Source organism: Necator americanus, chromosome V, assembly GCF_031761385.1.
Source record: "Necator americanus strain Aroian chromosome V, whole genome shotgun sequence".
Lineage (NCBI taxonomy): Eukaryota > Metazoa > Nematoda > Chromadorea > Rhabditida > Ancylostomatidae > Necator > Necator americanus.
In genome coordinates, this window is record NC_087375.1 from 9,943,670 (window position 1) to 9,963,072 (window position 19,403).

The window sequence follows — 19,403 nt, forward strand, 5'->3', positions numbered from 1 at the left end:
TAATGGGTTACTTCTTTATCCATGTTGATTGGCTGGTCTCTGAACATATTGGAAGAATTCCCAATTCCCAAAGAAAAGACATGTTGCAGGGCTGTTAAGATGATCGTAGATGTGACGGAAGAAAACTTTAATGAATACTTGCCATGCATTCGAAAGTCCGTAGAGCAAGCAGCATTTGTTTGTTAGTTTGTTCGAATGTTTTTTGGACGCCTACTGTGCTGCTATTTGTAGCATATTAGTAGGAGGAATTTTCTATTTGTTTCTTTCACATGCAAGGCTACTGAAATAGTGCAAAATAAGTACAAAATCTAATAGAAGAATGAGGTGGTAGAAGACAACAAAATATAATAAAAATATTTCTAAACTTGTGGTAGCGTTTGCTTCGACAAAGCAGAAGAGATACACACAGTCTTAGGTTCATTTGTTTCCTAACGATTGGATGGCGTAAAGGCTTAAAACCACTTGAACTAGCATTTATTGGACTGTAGAGATGAGCAAGGTTCCCTTCGGCTCCCATTACTTCGAGAGCGACCATTTACACAATCCCATTAGGTTTTAGGTCGTTTTGATCCGACACTATTGTGGGAGCGAAAGTGTTTTGCGGCGTACGCCAGTAGATGCGTCACGTCTTAGGTGGAGGGCGAATTGTCGGTGGGAGGATAATTGATAGGATGATAACGACGATGTTATAGTCGAGTTGTGTGCACGATGCAGTTGCGCAAGCTGCTGCGCTCGAAGCGGTACAGAGGAGCGTACCGGTTTGAGATCGGGGAAGGACCCTTGTTAGCACCACTCATCGATGCAGTTCGCGATGGTCACACCTCGATCGCAACCGCTTCGAGCGCCGCCGCCTACGCAACTGCACCGAGCTTCATTTCGTTTTGACCCGGCTAGAACGGGATAGGATCAATTAGTGAGTATGACGGTGAGGTATAGTCGGGTCTAAACGACATGAATCGCGAGTGTAGATGCGATACATCTGCGCACGCGCTCGAAACGGCGCGGTGGAGGCAGCAGTTGGGACCATCGCAAACTGCAGCGATGGGTGGTGTTAGCAAAGATTTCAACACTCTAATAGCCGCTATGCTCCACCGAAACCCCTCGAGAGAAGTCGCGTACGGGACTGCGTACATGCCTTATGTCGTTTTGACCCTACTGTAGTTCTTAGTGTGCATAATTACACGAAAAATAAACGAAAAACTGTCAAGTGGCAAGAAAAAGTGCTCGATCGAGCTATCGGCACCACCCCCTTATCTATTACTCTTTCGATACCAATAGGGGCGGGGTAACTACTGCTTAGGTTATGACCAAATGGAGTGACCATATGAGCAAACTATAATGCTTAGGAAGGTGAGGTGATTTTCCGGATAGCTTTTCAACTTGTAAAATATCCATCATTTAATAATAGTAAGGTCAAAACGGCATGAAGCTTCGTGCAATTGCATACGCGACTTCTCTCGTGGCGGTGCGGTAAGGCGTAGCGGATAGGACCGTACTGGAATCCTTGCTGGCACCACCCATCGCTGCAGTTTGCGATGGTCCAACTTCAGTTCCAACTGTCGCCTCCACCGCGCCGTTTTGAGCCCGTACGTAAATGCGCTTAATTTAATTTATTTAATTTCAGCAGTGGATCTCGAGTTCTTGGGATTACCCTCTCCAAGCGGACAGGATTCTGTTTCGCTCTTTGATACACCATGTGAAAGATACGAGAAGTTATCTAATATAGTTCGTCGATATCCGCCTTGTCAACTTGGTTTGGCCTGCTTCCTCGAAAATGAGAAGGGGTCAGATTTAGGAGATAATTTTTTTCTTTGTTGAAAGTCTGTGGGAAAGGTCATGTTGCTGTAAGTATTTTGCATTTACAGATATGTGGTAGATGTTTATTGTATCGCCTTATTCAAACGAGTATCTGATAGGGATTTCTGTGTTTCACCACCTGCTGCGATGTTTCTTGCAAAGCACAAGTTCGATTTCAACAAGGTGTGTACAGCTGCATTGGATTCAGAAATGATTTGTTTAACTTAGTGTTTCATAGGCGAGTGTAGTGCAGTCGGTAAGGGGGGCGTTGCGGTCATACGGTCAATGATTCAAAACCACTCTAGTGCCATCTAAGAGTTTCATACCTCCGGAGTCAATAAATTGGTACCAGATTTGTCTGGGAGGATGAAAACACTCACCTGATCATCGGCTGGCCGCTGCAAATCATTGCGTAGGTCAACACGAGTTCCAAAACCTCAACGATTGCGAATTGCTGTGAAATGCGTTGGCCCATTCCAAACGCATTGATACGTTAAAGACTTCATTTTTATCCTATCTTATTGTTTCATTTTCAGTATGTTATATGTTCCAATTTCAGTTTTTTTCATATGGTATCACTTATTGTAATCGATCTGAACTGTCGAAAATAAAAAGTGGGATTGAACGTGGTGATATTGATGTCAAGTCAGTTTTCGTTCATTCATTTTTATTCACCAAAGTTAACGCCATGACACTTCCTGGTGCAACTAGTCCAGCTCCTATAGTAGGTATTGTTATTAGTAGGTATTGTGTGGTATTGTTCAACTGACGGATTAGTCGCAATCTGCCCCGTGCTCTCTGTGACGCAAAACTGTATTTCCACTGCTTTGCTAAAAACGTAGGGGCATCGTGCTCAGCTGGTTGAACACAGTCGAAGCTGACTACCACGGTGAATCTACGATGAAATAGTCGTTCTCACTAAACACGACTAAATTAACGAAACTGCTCGTTTTTCCCAGCTAACTTAAAAGATAAGAAAAACAACGCTTTCAGCTTGTTCAAAGATGGGTTCTATGATCAAGTACAAGACATCAAAATGCGTATAATTCGCGAAGTGGTAAATATTTCCATCCACTAAAACGTTGATTGATTTTGCTAACGATTTTGTTTAGGAAAAAAGAACTGACAGCACTCCAAGTGGAAGTTTCCTCGACCTAAACGATAATATTCGTCTAAAGGAACCATTGTTTATAGACTTGCCTAAAGCGTAGGTTTTGAGTGCTGATTGGTTGAAATTGTGGCCAAGTTACCGTTGTTTTCCATTCAACGAGGAGTTGCTTGGCTGTCATTCAGCAACTGCCCTTTCGAAAAACCACTAACTCAGCTGGAAGAAGCACTACTAATTTTTACCCTTCTTGAGGAATTCCCAAATTTCGAAATTAATCTAAAAGATGGGAGAACACTGGTAGGTTTCAAATAGAAAATCACAGGTAGATCACTTTATGTGAAACAGGTGCATGCGAATTTGGTATCCAACCGCTTTTCAAGTTGTATTTTCAGTTTATTATTGATGATAGTGCTCACAAAGGACTCAACGAACAGAACACTAAGTGGATAAAAAACTTTAACAAGTGAGTCTTCTGCTTATTCTTCTTTATTACATCGCAGAACATATCAGTTTTAATTTTTGATTTTGTTTTAGTGACATTATCTTTAATGAAAACGAGTTCACTTGCAGACTACTGACCGAGATTTGTGGAGTTTCTCAAATATTCTATTATTTGTCAAAAGTCAAACCGCCTTTGATTGTCCATAATTCCTTGCTGGATCTCCTTCACATCTACAATAGTTTTGAAGACAACTTACCCGGTAGGCGGTCATTACTACAGTAGTATAGTATTTTTCTAACTAAATCGTATAACTAGTGTCTCTTCATAATTTTAAAGGGATTATGAGGAGCATCAACTTCTCGTGCTGTATTACTACTGTCCATCCTTTTGTAATCGTTTTTAGAAACCTATAATGAATGGAAGTGCGCCATACACGCGTTATTTCCAGTTATAATTGATACCAAGGTTCTCGCTACAACTTTGCGCGAGGTGATGCTAAGTTGGGAAGAAATCTATTCAGTGTTATTGGTTTCTATTTTTACAGGAATTGATGAGTGGAGGTTGTGCCGATCTTTCCCTTCAAGCTCTAGGGGCATTTCTGAACTCGTGAGTTTATTTTCCAAGCGCTATGCTATTTCGAACATTCACATACAAAGAGTTCTTTCAGAGATCTGTCTTCGAAAATCCTACCAGTGCGTACTTCTTTAAATATTGGTACTGAGGGAATGAAGCAATTTGTTAAAGGTACGGAATGGCTTACATTGAAACTAACTCCAGTTCTTCATTCTCTCATAATTTTTGTGGTATCTGACACTATTTTCCTGTTTTTGATAGAAAATCAAGCGAAGTGAGACATTTTCCACTTCTCGCTTGACTTTTATTCGAAAAAAGTGTGGGATCTCGCATTCGGTATCCAGATGACTTCCACAATCATTTGGAATAGTTATTGAAGTAAACATGCGAGTGTAACGCAGAACTAAGATGTTCTCATAGCTTCTATCGACTTTTCGATGCTGCCCAAAGCTAGCCACTTTTTTATCCATCTAGATCTACAAGGTGGTATAGTCGGGTCAAAACGATATGATGCGCGGTGTAGTTGCACGAGTGGTCGCGCTGAAGCAACGCCGTTTTTGACCGCTCGCAGACGGCTTGCGAAAGGTCTGGTTGGCAATTAGGTAAGTTATCCCAAGTGACGTCACTCAGGTCGATATTGCCCGCAATTGTTATTTGTTTTCATTCTTTTCGCTTTTCTTTCTGACGCTTTCGTCTTGTATGTTTCTTTTTTCGTGGTTTTGTTTTGCTTGCTGTACTTGCTTTTGCTATAGAGATCTATATTGTATCTGTGTTGTTCTTAAACTATTGTGTTGCTTTCGTCCGTCTATTGCTTTTGAATTTTTTTTTTCAAAATTGCATTTATTTCTATGTTGATGTCCTTTTATTGCTTCTTCGCCTACTCTCCCTCCCTCAAAAACAAAAAAGAACATTGACATGAGAAGAAATACGTGAACAGAAACAGTGCAGTTACTTAAGGACAATACGGATATGTCCAATATGGATCTCTATAGCAGAAGGAAATACACCAAGCAAAAGAAAACTACGAAAAAAGAAACATAAATGAGGAAAAATATCAAGGAAAAAGAAAAAAGAAAACAAATTGAAAATTACGGCCAATATCGATTCGGATATATAATAACGGATAATATCGCAGTCTGCAAGCGGTCGAAAACCACGTTGCCCCATCGCTACCGCAACTACACCGTGCTTCATGTCATTGTGATTGCGATGATCTATGGCAGTGTCGTTCGGAACTGTAAGAACGCTGATTTGATACAGCGTTTGTTCCCTGCAAGTCATTATATCGGACCTTCATAAATCTGTTCGATTCTGAACTGAACTCGGACACGGGGCATCCAGAAAGTACTGACCGATCCTCTGTTTTAGCACTCTGTTGAAATCCGTATGAAATTACCGTTACTGAAACAAGCATCCAGGAAAGAAATATAGGACAGATAATAGGTGGCCTTCGGAAATCACAGACGTATCTGGCACTAATAGGCGGTGTAGTCGGTAAGAGGTTCCGCTGTATCTGCATGATTGGTCGGAGTTTCGAATCCGGTCTAGTCCCAACCAATCCCTTTTGCCTTCGGGGTCTATAAATTGGGACTAGACCTGTTTGGGAGAATAAAAGCACTGATTTGACACATCGGGCTTGGCATGGCATGGATGCCATTCATCTGGCACATATCTGCATGTAACACATTGCATGTGACGCATTATTTTGTTGGTAGGCTATAATCTTCCAAAAATTGTAGCAATTGATTTTATTGTCCGCTTTAGCAGATAAATACTATCAGTAGGACAACAGAAGATGCTGCTAGTGCAAAAAAGGTTTGAAAAGAAAATAAACGAAGTAGATTTGCAGTTGTTAGGAAAAATGGCAGTAAATGAAGAACTGATCGGTAGTCAAAAGGATGATGTAGCACACTGGTGACCTCAAAGAATGAGAGTGCTAACTTACGGTTAGCTGTTCCTTTCTTAGATTGGTTTTTCTTTTAATATCAGCTCAGTTCCTGGTTCAGGAAGGAAAACGGATGATGATGAAATGAGGGCCAATTTTTTGTGCGGAACACGTTTTTATGCAGTCCAAGAGTTATGCTCTTAGTTGGTAGCTACTTTGTATTTCTCAGCATGCAATTAATGTATTACCTATCCCTGAGATGAAAAATACGATTGAGAGATGAACGCAACAACAGTGTGTGGCAAGTTTTGTACCTTTACCTTTGATGTTTACCATGGCAGATAATAACCCGGGAAATGTGATTTTTCTCTTTTTTCGCATTCTTTTTGTACAATGTTACGGTAGCGTTTTTTACAGGCCATGAAAATGATAATAATTACAGATAATAAGAACTATCATAACGCAGCATTCGACGCCCTCATGACTGGGGATGTTTTTGTCAAATTAACTCACATGCTCGTTCTAAAGAGGTAATGCATATTTTTTTGTTCATAGTTTAGTCTAGCGAAAAATTGCTTATTAAAGGTGCTCGGCAACCTTGGAACAGCAATGGCCATTGCGAAAGCTCCTGGTCGCTTGTCGCAAGGATGTCGTTAATAAAATCCCCATTCCACTAATTGACGCTGAATGTTGTAATCTGGTGAAATAATACTGTCGACACTAATATTTACGAAACATAGCGCTTGAAATGTTCCTTATAAGTCGGAATGTGCCACAAGTTCAGGAAGGTGAAGATGCCCAGGGACATCGTCCAGATATTATTCGTGTGTTTCGAACTCGTTCTCAGGAGCCAGCTTCCGGTTTGGCTAAGAAGTCACTTTTCTGTAGAGCGTGGAGTTTGTTTGCTGACGTCCATGAGGTGAGTGCAGTTCTAATTCCGGAATCTCTCTGCCCTGATCCACGTACGTAGACGCATAACGCCCACTTGCTTGCACATATTCGGCACCGACGATGGCTTTTAACCCAAGTCATGACCTGAGCCTGAAATCACAATATTCAGATTAGTGATGATGAGTTCGAACGTGTTCAAAACGACTTGGTTCATGTGTTTGGGTCATTTCGAGTTGACGTCCGCTTGGGACCTCGGAAAAGAAGTCTTGAAATTGCTACCAACACCGCTTCAACGTACGTGATTTTGTTAAAAACCTCTTGTGGTTTCAGGATTTGTTTTCACTTCACATTTTGCAGCTATGCTCGGGTTTGTGCATTCTTTGCTCCCCATAATGACTATCGTCTTGCTGATGACGTTAGACGAACGTTTGAGCAAAGACTATGTACGCCGAGGTTTGAAAAAGATAGAAAAAAAGATATTCAGGCCGGACTGACTATCGGGTAATTTCCAGCACTGCCCTTTTTATTCCTTGTAATAGTTGTTTTTTGTCATCATTTTTTGCAGGTTAAACACAGTTCTGGTGCTGTCAGTCACAACTCTAATGTGGATAGGACTACGGCTCACGCGAAACCTTTCAAGCTTAAAGTGATCTGGAGCCTTTTTTCTCGGGGAAGATGAAAGTAGAAGATTCATATACAACATTCATATTGTGGAACAATTGTTTATAGATCACTTCAAAGAAATGAACCCGTACCAACATATACCATATCTTGTAATGACTAGATCAATAGATATACATGAGTGCAATGAGGAGATGATTGAACTGGTTGAAGAAAATATCCGTTGAACCGTTGCATTAGTCAGGTGTTATTAACCGTTGCAGTGTTCCTGGTCTTTTTCGGCTCCTCAGTTCCGTTGTTTGTTCGATGGCTCTGAGAAAAAGTGTTAAAGTAAACACAACATGTGTAAAACACATGGGTGTGAAGGATGTTCTGTTAAAGTGCTTGCCATAATTCCTATCACTGTCGGTTACATATTGTACTGGGTTACTTAGCAAACTTCGAAGCTATGTTAACAACACTTTTTCCTTTCTTTTTTTTGGATGACATAAATACGTCAAGTACAGCACATCTCGAAACGGTATTGTTTCTCAAAAATGATCAAAACGGCATGAAGCACGGACAGATGCGTAAGCGGCTGCGTTTGAAGCGGCGCGGTGAAGCATAGCACTTGGGATCGTGTAAGGACCCTCACTACCGCCACCCATCTCTGTAGTTCGCCATGGTCCCACCCCGATTCCAACCGCTCGAGCACAGCCGCTTAGGCAACAGTCCGTGCTTCATGTCGTTTTGATCCGACCATAATTAATGTGCACCTTCCTTTTATGGCGGTTAAAAAAATTAACAAATCTGGACAAAAATAGTGGAACTAAAAGTCAAAAAAAAACTAATCGATCCCCTTTTGACAATATTGCAATTCGATCGTTGATTGTCTACTTCTACCACTAATCTTAACTTAAGAATTGTTCGGAAATACGTGAATGCAAGAACAATACCTTCCATTTGGTGTCATCAGTTTTTGAATCTAGTAGTAGCTGCGTAGTTTCGTAGTGGGGTTGACTAGTGAACATAGATTTTTTTCTCGTGCAGATCTTGATCCCTACTTTTTGCAAAAGCTGAAATAAGGTAGGAATAATTGTCTTTTTTTTCTAAAAAAAAAACAGGAAGTTATCTTACTTGCACGAAAAGAGCACGATACTTGCTTCCAAATATGAGGTAAATCACTATTGTTGAGGCACCATTTATGTTAACGAGCAAGACAGAAACCTGAAAAGGGATAAACTGAAACAAAGGTACATCTTTGATGTAGCAACATTTAACAATCCTTAGTTTTATCTCATATTTCGTTCACTTCAAAGAACATCAAACAGATCTTTGCAAAACTTTGTGGCTTGACTACGAAATTCGATTATTCTTGCCTACATTTTTCCTGCACCATAAAGGAATTATGACACACAGAATACGATAGAATCCATTATGACTTCTAAGAAAGGATGAAAGCCCATACGAAGCCTGATCGTAACAGCTTTTGACATAGCGTAGTTTGTTCCCATATAAAGAAAGGTGTAACAAGAAAGCAAGTGTAAGCGAATAATTTGCGTGCTTAACTTACTGATTTCTTTATCACTGATTTGAAAATCGTTGTGTGATTTTTCTGTAGTCAACTTTTTGTCGGTGATATTGACAGTAGATCTTATCAACTTACAATAAATTAGGGATTTTGGTTAGAGTGAACTGGAACGGCTACTCAAAGTAGGAGCTAGAAGAGAGCCAGTAGAAGTAAATATGCACTGTGGCCAGAGTTACAACGCTAGAGAGAAAATTGAAACTGCGGAAATTTCACTTGTTAAGGCTAAATACATTTCACAGAATATTCGCAAGAAGTTCAGAGCACGACATCGTATTGTTTCCCGCACCCGTCCTCTTTTTCAAACTATAAACATTCTTCCGATTCAGAGTTAGGATCTAGCGATGTGAGCATTACTTGTGGTGAACAAAATGCACTTCAAAGTCTATTCAAAGATTTGACAAACGCTAGATTAGGACAAACGAAAAAAAGAGGAATCCGAGAACAGCCAAAGTAAACCTCACCTCTACGAGAAAAGTCTCCAATTGTGAATGTCCGTAAGCTCCAGTTAATTCCAGAATATTATTCGCAAATGCTAGTAAATTGAATAACAGAAATTCAGTGGTGATGGCCACCAGCATCACCGTGACGCCATTTTCTTTTCGCTCTGAAATAACACTCTTAATGTTGCCATAAAAAATAGTAAAAGGTGAGATAAGTACACATGTGAGCATGCAAATTTTGCGAAACGATTATCTTTAGGGTCAAAAAAAAAACCATCGCAATCATTTTTAGGCGGGACAAGATTTGTGTTGAAGGTAGGTGTAGGAGCAAACGGACTACGTGAAGCAGCCACTTAGCTACTATGTCGCAATGATAATGTCATTTCCCCAATTTATTCGGATAATTAAAAATGCTGTTTTCACAAAAACTCCCAACACCTCATATACTTGCGGTTTGTTTTTCGCACCACACACTCATTCCCACGTTCTTAGAGGAGTCAGTTCACAATGTGCTGTTCTCTACTCCGGGTATGGACTTATGCGTGACGATCAACACATCGGAACACTTAATTTGATTGCATTCTATTAATCCACAACTTGCCATTTCCGCTGTTGTTGTTGTTTGCCACGGCAATCGAATTAGTAGTCAGGAACGAGGTGGTTTTGGAAGTTGACTCCCGAGACATGGTAACTCCATCGTCTGCAACCTTTCCCTCCTTCTTCTTACGTGGATGCATGGTCATCATTCGCCTCATTCTGCAATACAAAAACGTTGAAAGCTGCTCTGTTTTATGGAAGTAACAGAAAAAAAACTTCAAACCCTAAAATATTTTATATATAAGTAAGAGGGCAGGAGGTATTAACGTTATGGTTTTGCTTTGTGAAGCCAATTAAAGGAGAAGTTAATTGAGTTCTTAAGAGAAGAAGAAGAAAAGAAGAAAATGAGTGCATACGTGTTCTCTGTACTAAACGAATATTAGCAAATAAGATGGAGTGAAATTTTATTGGATCAATTCGAAGCGTGAAATAAAATCAAGATCAAAAGTTGACGGCTCGATTCAAACACAATGCCTAATTGATGCTGGGAGTTACGTCTCCCTCTGAAACTGACAAATCCGAAAAGCCCCAAAATAACTCACTGGTAAAAGTTCACTACGTATTCTCATCTGGAAAAGTTACATCATTGTTTGCATTTTGACAGTAGTGTAAAAGTTACCAAAAAATGAGAAAGGCAGTGGAAAATGAGCGTATACTTATGCGCATACTTACTTACTTAAAAAATAAGTATGTGTGTCAAAAATGTACTCTTTTTATATCAAACTTGATTCTTAACAGAATTATTAAGGTCGCTAAGCTAATTGCAATATTTGACAAAAAAAAACTCACTTATAAGAATTCTTAAGAGTGCCAATTATTCGAAGATTGACAAACGTCAGAATGGCGAACGGTAGGAAGAACATTACCATAGTATAAGCAGCATTGCGATATACCACAGTATATACGCTGTTCACCATTAGGTCGGTAGGATAAACCACCAGGGATTCGCTGAAATGAATATAGTGGCTGAATTCCTCAACTATGGAGAAGATGCTAACAGCAATGGTTGCAATCTTAATAATAAAACGAAAAAACAAATTTAGGTGGCGGCAAAGAATCCGAAGACAGAACTGGATTGGAAGGAAAAACCTGCATATGATCTACAGAACATGATATCAATTACATTTTCGCAGCCCAATTTTACGACAGAATTTGCTGAATTGTTTCACACATATCTTATTTTGCAACTCTCTACGTCACAGAAAAAAATCATGTTTGTTATTCGGATGTAGTAAGCGATTCGTCTAGCCGAATATGTGAGCTCGTTTGAGGATCCCATCTTTTCGGGTTCGAGCATACAAGCAGATAACAAATAATTTAAAACGGCTAAAACATGTAATAATTCATTTGCGCTCGTGCAATGTCCAGGCGGCTAGTTGATATTGCATTTTTGAACATACATGACAAATTTGTAGAGACATTTATTTCTGCCGTGAATGCTCACGAAAAAAAGCTTATCAAATGTTTCAAGTAGAAGAAGGAATTCAGTTTGTTCTCATCCTCGAGTTTCAGGGCCCAATATTTTTCCTAGCACCTCAAACAAAGATGCTCACCTGTCGTGTCTTTTGGAGTAGCAAGGCACTGCTTGAAGTTCGAACCATCGACTCGTGTTGAAAAGAAATGCGAAAGCCAGTGCTGATACGATCACACCTTTAACGGCGGACGAATTTGAGACTCTTCGAATCTGAAGGACAGTCTTCGTTCGATGAGTATCCTGTCATCAACACAAAAAGCTATAAACTAGAATTATTTCCATGAGACTACATTTCTGTGACAATTCCTACTGGTATAAGCATGAAAATCCCTTCCAAACTAACATTATCATATCACGCTAAAATTCATCTTTGAGAAGCTATAATCTTAAAGCTTTTTATGGAGCGATAGTACGAACAAATACCAACCACCTCTCTGGCTTCCTAATCGCAGGTAGGATCTTTTTCTCCTTTTTTTTTTTGTTATAGAATCTTTTTGACTTTTCATCTGGTTACAGCGGTTTGGGGGAAAGATGTCTTTCTCGCTGACATTTCTCGAACTCTGAGCCAAACCTCGAGATATATGAGACAAAAGTATGCCAGCAAAAGATGGAACGGAAAGCGGAAGAGGAGATTCCACAAAAATGTCTTGTCTTTGCTGCTAAAGCAAGGTCGCCTTATTTTGCTATGCTAAATATCCCCACTAAAGCAGTTATTCCCATTTCATCTCGGTAATTATTGTTAGGATTTGGGAAATTCTGCAATTCAAAACGAGGTTGCTTGGTATTTGTCTGCAATCGCAGACGGGTGTTGCGGAAAGAAAAAAAAACACACACACACATAGAATTCGATTGAAGGTTAACTGCAATTTTGTCAAATTTAAAGACAATTCCAGGTAGTAACTCGGAACATTGACATGATGTGGGCTTATTATTTTGGTATTAATTTCTTTTATTTCTACTGATTTCACGCATAGATTTCGAAGTCTAAAATAGTTAGTGGGCTCAGTTTCGAAGCATTACTTCTACAAACATTCTCTAGTACTTTGGCTAAGGTATTTAAACAGCAATGTGACAGGCAAACAAGCAAACTTTCTTTCATGCATTCTTAGTGGAGCAAAATCAAACTGAATTATGGTTACACATCGTTTCGTAAAACAGCCAGATAATGCATTTGTATTCTAATGACCCATCTACGGGATTCATAGCAACTGATCTAAAGAAATATCTAGTAGCGAGAAAATGAAATCATACCAGAAACGGATGACAAACTCCCAGGAAGCGATGCACCGAGACAAGTATAGTGAGGTAAACGGACATAGTAAGCCCAGTTTGTGCCAGCGGATAAAACCATACTATCAAAACAGAGGAGATCCGGGTCATTTCTGCAAGTTCACATTGAGTACAAAAGGAATAAACAGAAAGTTGCGTATAAGTTGCAAGTACATGTATACTGTGCGCTTACCGATGTCGTCTGCCACTTCTGCATAGACTGGGACAGAGAATACAAAAAATGAGGCAATGAGTACGGTAAGGTCACTAAGTGACAATACAAGGAAAAACCAGTTGACTGGTTGGCTACGCATCTGAAACAGACTTTTTCAGTGTTATACACAGAAGTAATAAAAGTAAAATCGGTAATTCACAAAACAAGCAAAAAAAAGCTCTAACTGATGATGCTGCGGAAATTATCTGTTTGGAATAGAAATGTAAAAGAAAAGAAAAGTAACCACTTCCAAATTTCAGAGCTCAAGTTTCACAGGTTGGCGTATCTTAGTGGTCTGATCTATACCATAGACATACTTTTCACCCACCCATATGAAGTACAAAAAATATCGAAAAAAAACCAGAAATTTGTTATAGCAATGAGATTCCAAAAAGTAAAGTTTATGGAATAGAAACAAAATCAACCATTCCTTAAATATCGTTATACACAATTAGTTCCGAACCCAATATATTTAAAGTAGAGTCCAAACTCAAGAAATGTAGCACATTAATTGCATCATATTCAATATTACTAGATCTCTGGTCCCTACCACAATAATTAAGATTTTTGGCAAACAGGTACACGTAAGGAGTAGTTTGAAATTACGCATAATTCTGTGTAAATTTCCTAGCAATCAAAACATTAAATGGGCACGGTCTTGATAAATATTAAACTGAAAATCAAAACATAAATTAACTTGAATTAATATCAAACTATCATTGTTATAACATATCCAAAAAAGCGGAGATAAAATACCTTCGAAATGTTTCGAGAAGGAGTGAATTCCTGGAGTATCGAAAGTGAAGGGAATGTGGGACAATTTTTGAAGTGCATTTTATTGAAGTATGAGTATATTTATTTATTCATATCTACACCAATGGTGCACCAAAGAAAAGAAGAGAAGAAGAATATAATATATAATAATATAAAAACATCCGTACAGATTTGCACAAAATCTTCTCCTACGATACTTTTGCAGGCTTTTCACTCCCTTCAGCTCTTTCTCACTTCGTCTTTTCCTAAGCCTATGCAAAAACAATCAACATACGAACGGCTCGCACTACAGTGTGTCGAGTTCCAATTAATTCGCTCTCTCGCTTTCTCATTCTGGGAAACAAAAAATACGTAGAGCCTATGGGTGAGATTACTAATCATCTCGAGCAGATGTCAGCTAAGTTGACTGGAAAGAAAGTAGTAGGAAGGAAAACTCACGGTTTTATGCGAAAAGACGATCACGTTGATCGAATTGGAGACTATGCCGAAAAGGTAGGTGATCGGCATTAGATAGGCACGAAAAAGAAATTGAATCTGTGTGAATGAATCCGATGGAGAGGTATCGCACACGTCGAGCGAATCCTCCAACAAATCGCCGACACTCATACGTGCACCCCTCTGAAAACAACGAAAACATTCCTCCGATCGCATGCGCATACATATAGCAGTAAACTTCGGCACATACATATCGAGTAAATGGCGAACGACGAGGTAATTCGGTAGGAGTAGGAGAGTTTTTCCGGTTCGGACCAACAATTAAACACGCGCAACCCGAACACCTACGACAAATAGTCAGTTATCTCTGCAATAATAAAAGTATAACGATTGTTACTTATGAATTAGACAGCTGTGGAACGAAATGAAGGTCCCATGTGATCATTACGAAACCATGAAACGAAATATGAACTCGAACAATGTCGCGGAAAAATATAGTATGCAAGTAAAATAAATAGAAAATATAAAGTAAATAGTGCATAGAAAATTGGAAATAGCAGTAATTCTGAGAAAAAGTTCCAGGAGAAAAAAATAGAGGTTCTGCTGCAGAATAATGAAGGAATTCCGTTGAAGAATAAAATTATGTGAACCTCGAAGTTAATGGGTTACGGTAACATCGACATAAGAAAAGAGTTCGAAAAATTGAAATGCTGAACAGGATCGCGACAGGACCGAAGGAGGATTATGAAAACGACAACATGAGGATGATGTGAATCGAATAGCTTCAACTGAAAAGAACATTTCACTGCAAAAAGCCTTAAATCACTGTTTATGCAATCTAGAGTAGGAGTGCTAATAGATGAAATTTCCGTCGTTGACATGCTGACATGACCGCTTTAGAGACGCGCATCTGTGTGCAATTGCGGCACTATGGGCAATAAAAATGAGTGCAGCAATGAGGTGAAGTATAGTTGGTCTGGTGGGGAGAGCTCTTTTCACGCTCTTATTCCTGAAATCTCTGTCTTGCATTTTCTCTTAGTAACTCACAAGTAAGTTATTAGGTAACTAAGTAGCCTAAGTAACTTTAGCTAACATATCATAGATCCTCTAGGACCAATGCTTAGGTTTCAGAGCCCCGTATTATTAACTTATTCACTTTCAGAAATAAGAGCGCTATTAAGTGGTGGCTCTTCCAACTACACTTCATCCCAGTAGTGTAGAGGATCAGGGATCAAATGAATCTACAATGCTCCTCGTCAGGAGCAAAGAAATTCTCAGGTGATATTACTGAAAGAGGAACGTACACACACATGCTCCTACGGTAGTAACGATAAGAAATTTTACTGCGGAAAAAATTATCGCCAGAAAACAGGTGGAAAATCGGCAGCTGATTAGCAGAATGTGGTTATAGTCACCATAAGTAGTTGAAGAAAAAAATAGACAGCTGAAAAAAAGTCTGCAACTTTTGAGGAAGTGATTTTTGGCGTAATTCGTGAGTTTTTGAATTCGAATACGAATTGTACGTTGATGTGCGAAACGAGGAATAACATAGTTCCCAAATAGTCATAGGACACCGGCTTTAACAACAACAAAACCACAAAAACATTATTCATGGTTTGTTTTATTTGTTTCGATCACATTAAACGAAAGTGCATTGATAAGGATAAAAACACCGTACAAAACATAAGTATATGTTGGTATGCCAAACATTTTATTAATTTACTATATCTAAGTGCGTTTACTATGTAAACAAAACAACAATTTGTGCAAAAGAATGATGTTCCAGCGAGAAGTTAACAGGCTACTACGTTTTTCTTTCTCAGATGTGAAAAAAAAACACATCAAGTTATTACAAGAAAAAAGAATAGAAGTTTGTGCAGATTTCTGAAGAGGTTTTTTTAAGGATTGAAAGACTTTTTGAAATCGAAAGTTGAAAAATGTCCCCATCACGAAAAAGAAATAGAATTCCAAATCGAAATAGAAAAATAGAAAGAATAGAAGTAGAAATAGAAGAAATAGGAGAAAGTAAAAAATAACCTGTGCCAATCTTTTCATGGTACAGCGTTTTTTTTTTCGTGGAAATATGCGTTAAAACGTTTTAATTCCTTACTTTCGTCATTTTTTCTTACAAAAATCAGCTGAGCTGTTCAGAAATAAATTTAGCTTTGCAAGAAAAACCTTAACGTTAGCCACGAATCGTAGATCCCCCCCTACTTTTCCGAAAACCTCTTCATCCCTCAGCGAACCGTCTAGAAAAATTTATGACTGCCATTACTTGTCCAGAAGTACTTAAGTAACTTTTACCTTCTAGAAATGTCCAAGTATCGAACGCTTTGGCTCGTTAGCTCGAGCTAAGTTATACTTTTTTTGCTGTCAGTAACAACAGAAGCAATAAATGTACTTGGGTCTAATTTTGACAACCTCGGCGAACGTCTGGCGAAACTTCTAGTAGAGAAAACGAGAAAAAGATGCATGTTAGTGCATTTTTTTTAAACAGCAAGATTTTGGAAGCATCCCCAAAAATTTCTCCCTTCTCTTCGTTGATATTTAATTTTTTCACGATGCATTAGCTCGGTTTCTATAGTGTTTTTTCCGCATTTCCGAATGAAGTCGGCCGAAATTCTATGTCATTTGCCTTGCTATTATTACTATTATTATTTGCTATTATTATTTATTTGTTATTATTTGTTCATAATTATATGCTTCGTTTATTATTTATTTTTTATTTATTTGTAGATAGAAATTTTCGTAAAGTTTTGGGATGAGTTGCAAATAATACACAATCTCAATTGATTTCATTTGGAAATGCAAAAAAGAATACGATAGAAACCGGACTAATGCATCGCCAAAAAATAAATACCAAAGAAAAAAAGGAGAAAAAATTCAGGGATCTTTCCAAAGTGCTCTTTTGCGTGCTTCTTTTCCAAAATGTATAGATTTCTACCTAAAAGTGTTGTTGTTCAGTGAAATGCATTAGCATGCATGTATACGTATAGAATGGGTTACCAAAAGAACGTATAATAATAGTATATAATATAGTAGTAATATTATAATAACTGCTAAAAATGATAGTAATAAAATAACAAAGATAATAAAATGGATAGAACCGCCCAGGGGAAAAAAAGGCGAAAGACGAAGACGAATAAACGGATATGAATAACCGAAAGGATGGATGGACGAGTAGAAAAATGAATGAACGAATGAATGAATGAATGAACGACTATATGAGTGAATGAATGATGAGGAAATGAGAAAATGTAAGATGTAGAGGAACGTAAGGTAAGTTATGGTGCAGAAGAAAGAGTTCGGACGGGACTAGAGATTACTAAGCCTTTTAATTCCGAGATATGTTACTCAGTAGATAATCTCGAAGAAGAATTAGCAATGTATAAGAGGATAAAGGACGTCCTGAAAACGCTCTAATGTAGCAAATTACTTAATGCGCACAAATTTCTGGGATTTTCTGGATAGGGAAAGTGTAGTGGTAAGACATAACTTCAAAACTATACAAGTTCGGAAGCATTTTAGAGAGCTGAACTTCTGTCCGCTTGCCAGTTAAGTACAAAACATGTTCCTAACTACCTGTGAAGTGGTTCAAGATCGATAGGAAGAGATTGAAAGAAACCTTTTACCTTTTTTCATTTATTGTTCACATTTTTACATACTAATGCGCTCCACCCAAATATTTTCATCCGGCGAGACACTTTTTTACGTGCTTGTTTGGATGAAAAGATTTGTATTTGCATAGCTATTTTGAGGAAGTCTGAAGAGATGCGGAAGACTATTGCCAGTTGATCGGTGCCATAGCAAGTCATTTTGCTTTCGTGAAATGAAGATGCATGGCTTGCATTCAAATTAAAGCATTTAAATGAAATCAACAACACTCGTGACTAGAAAATGTAGTGGAATGGAAGTTTTAGTTGGTTATTTCCGGGTATGAGGGACGTTTCATTGTTTTTCCTGGATATTCTAGTTCAGTTCCTTCTCAAAAGATCAAGGTTTCTTTTTTTTTTGGCATTGTAATGAAGATAGAAACTCGTCCGCTTTCTATGAAAACTGAATGAACGTAATGAACCTAATAAAAAGTAATATAAAAACACATTTCAGAGTAGTATTTGACATGTCCAGGTTGAAAACTGTGGAGTCGGGAGAAGTGTGAAGGAGGCGCGACTCTGCAACCTCATTGATAACTTCCTGATTTTATCGACCACGATAGGCGCTGCGTGCTGGTGTAGCGCAGCCGGTAAGAGGTCCGCGGTCGTGACCGCACGATCGATCGGAGGATCGAATCCGCCCTGGTGCCAATAAAGATTTCATACCTTCAGGGTTGATAAATTCGTACAAGACTTGTTCGGTGGAATAAAAATGCTGACTTAACACATCGACGATACCCGCAAGCCACATCTTCGTAAACCTCAAACGATTCTGAATTGAAGCGAACGGAGCGTCCCAAGCGGATCAATTAACATTTTATCCACTTTGTCCTTTACGCTAGCTGCTACCTCTGTATTCTTCTCCCAAAATATGAAATGTAAATATGATATAAAACTATGATTTCTTCTGAAAATACAAACTATATAAATATATGAAGCATTTTTCGTTGTTGTTCCTGTTTTTGGTTCTTTTTCCTGGTATCAGAAGAAAAAAGATAGAAATGACAGAGGATAGGAGATGGAAGATGGAAAAAGATGAAAAAAGATGGAAATGATAATAATCTAAAAGATGCCTATTAAAGGACGGGAAGAAGGTGAGCGAAGAGATCAATCACCGACGTCTACACCGTCCATGGTTCCTGAAAAATGAACCAATGTCTAACGTTGTGGTCATTATTGATGAAATTACGCACTGATCATGCATTAGTCAAGAAAAAAATTTGTAAAAATTCTTTATGAAGTTATCCGTGCTCCGAAACACAACGTCAAGCGCCACCCTTTTTGTTGTTGGAGGAACCGTGAAACTTTTCAAAAAGTACACAAGTTGAATTTGTGTGTACTTCCCTCAGAATAGAAAATGAAGTTAAAAAAAAACCTGCGTAACATTTGGTGATGTAGCCAACAACTTAAATATTCATTCTGTGGCAAGTAATGGATGTAGTTGAAGGTGCGACACAAAACAAGAAAAAAAGTGTTCTGGAAAATTTTTGATGTTTTTTTTCTCTAGTAGTAGATGCATTTTGTGACGTCTGACACGGCTTTGAAACACGACGAGCAAAAGCAAGAAACAGCTCCCATAAATTCATGCATGGGAGGCATTAGGCAAATCCAGACTGATCAGTTTACCCGACAAAGCAACTCTTTACACCCGTAACTATGA

The 19,403-nt window shown here is 38.6% G+C and overlaps 2 protein-coding genes across 4 annotated transcripts; one reads left to right on the forward strand and one right to left on the reverse strand.

Moving 5' to 3' along the window:
* Positions 1–21: 21 nt before the first annotated feature.
* Positions 22–7,346, forward strand: RB195_013452 (uncharacterized protein; the record flags this gene model as incomplete). 2 transcript variants are annotated; one of them, XM_064203270.1, is made up of 18 exons in its annotated part: positions 22–181; positions 1,625–1,784; positions 1,866–1,980; positions 2,357–2,442; positions 2,791–2,854; positions 2,910–3,004; positions 3,091–3,202; positions 3,298–3,368; positions 3,476–3,606; positions 3,751–3,836; positions 3,892–3,953; positions 4,015–4,091; positions 6,248–6,335; positions 6,391–6,505; positions 6,590–6,724; positions 6,866–6,990; positions 7,054–7,197; positions 7,262–7,346. In XM_064203270.1, 18 exons carry the CDS (start codon positions 22–24, stop codon positions 7,344–7,346), a joined length of 1,911 nt encoding a protein of 636 aa, XP_064059151.1. The 2 variants fall into 2 exon arrangements, with proteins under 2 accessions (XP_064059151.1, XP_064059152.1); XM_064203271.1 differs by having other exon boundaries at positions 100–181.
* A 211-nt stretch (positions 7,347–7,557) lies between these two features.
* On the reverse strand, positions 7,558–15,402 carry RB195_013453 (uncharacterized protein; the record flags this gene model as incomplete). 2 transcript variants are annotated; one of them, XM_064203273.1, is made up of 12 exons in its annotated part: positions 7,558–7,629; positions 8,253–8,372; positions 8,434–8,523; positions 9,349–9,491; positions 9,929–10,083; positions 10,714–10,872; positions 11,478–11,608; positions 12,650–12,780; positions 12,861–12,981; positions 14,094–14,273; positions 14,341–14,434; positions 15,395–15,402. In XM_064203273.1, the coding sequence occupies 12 exons, from the start codon at positions 15,400–15,402 to the stop codon at positions 7,558–7,560; spliced, it is 1,404 nt and encodes a 467-aa protein (XP_064059153.1). The 2 variants fall into 2 exon arrangements, with proteins under 2 accessions (XP_064059153.1, XP_064059154.1); XM_064203272.1 differs by lacking the exons at positions 14,341–14,434; positions 15,395–15,402 and having other exon boundaries at positions 14,094–14,261.
* Between the last annotated feature and the right edge of the window lie 4,001 nt (positions 15,403–19,403).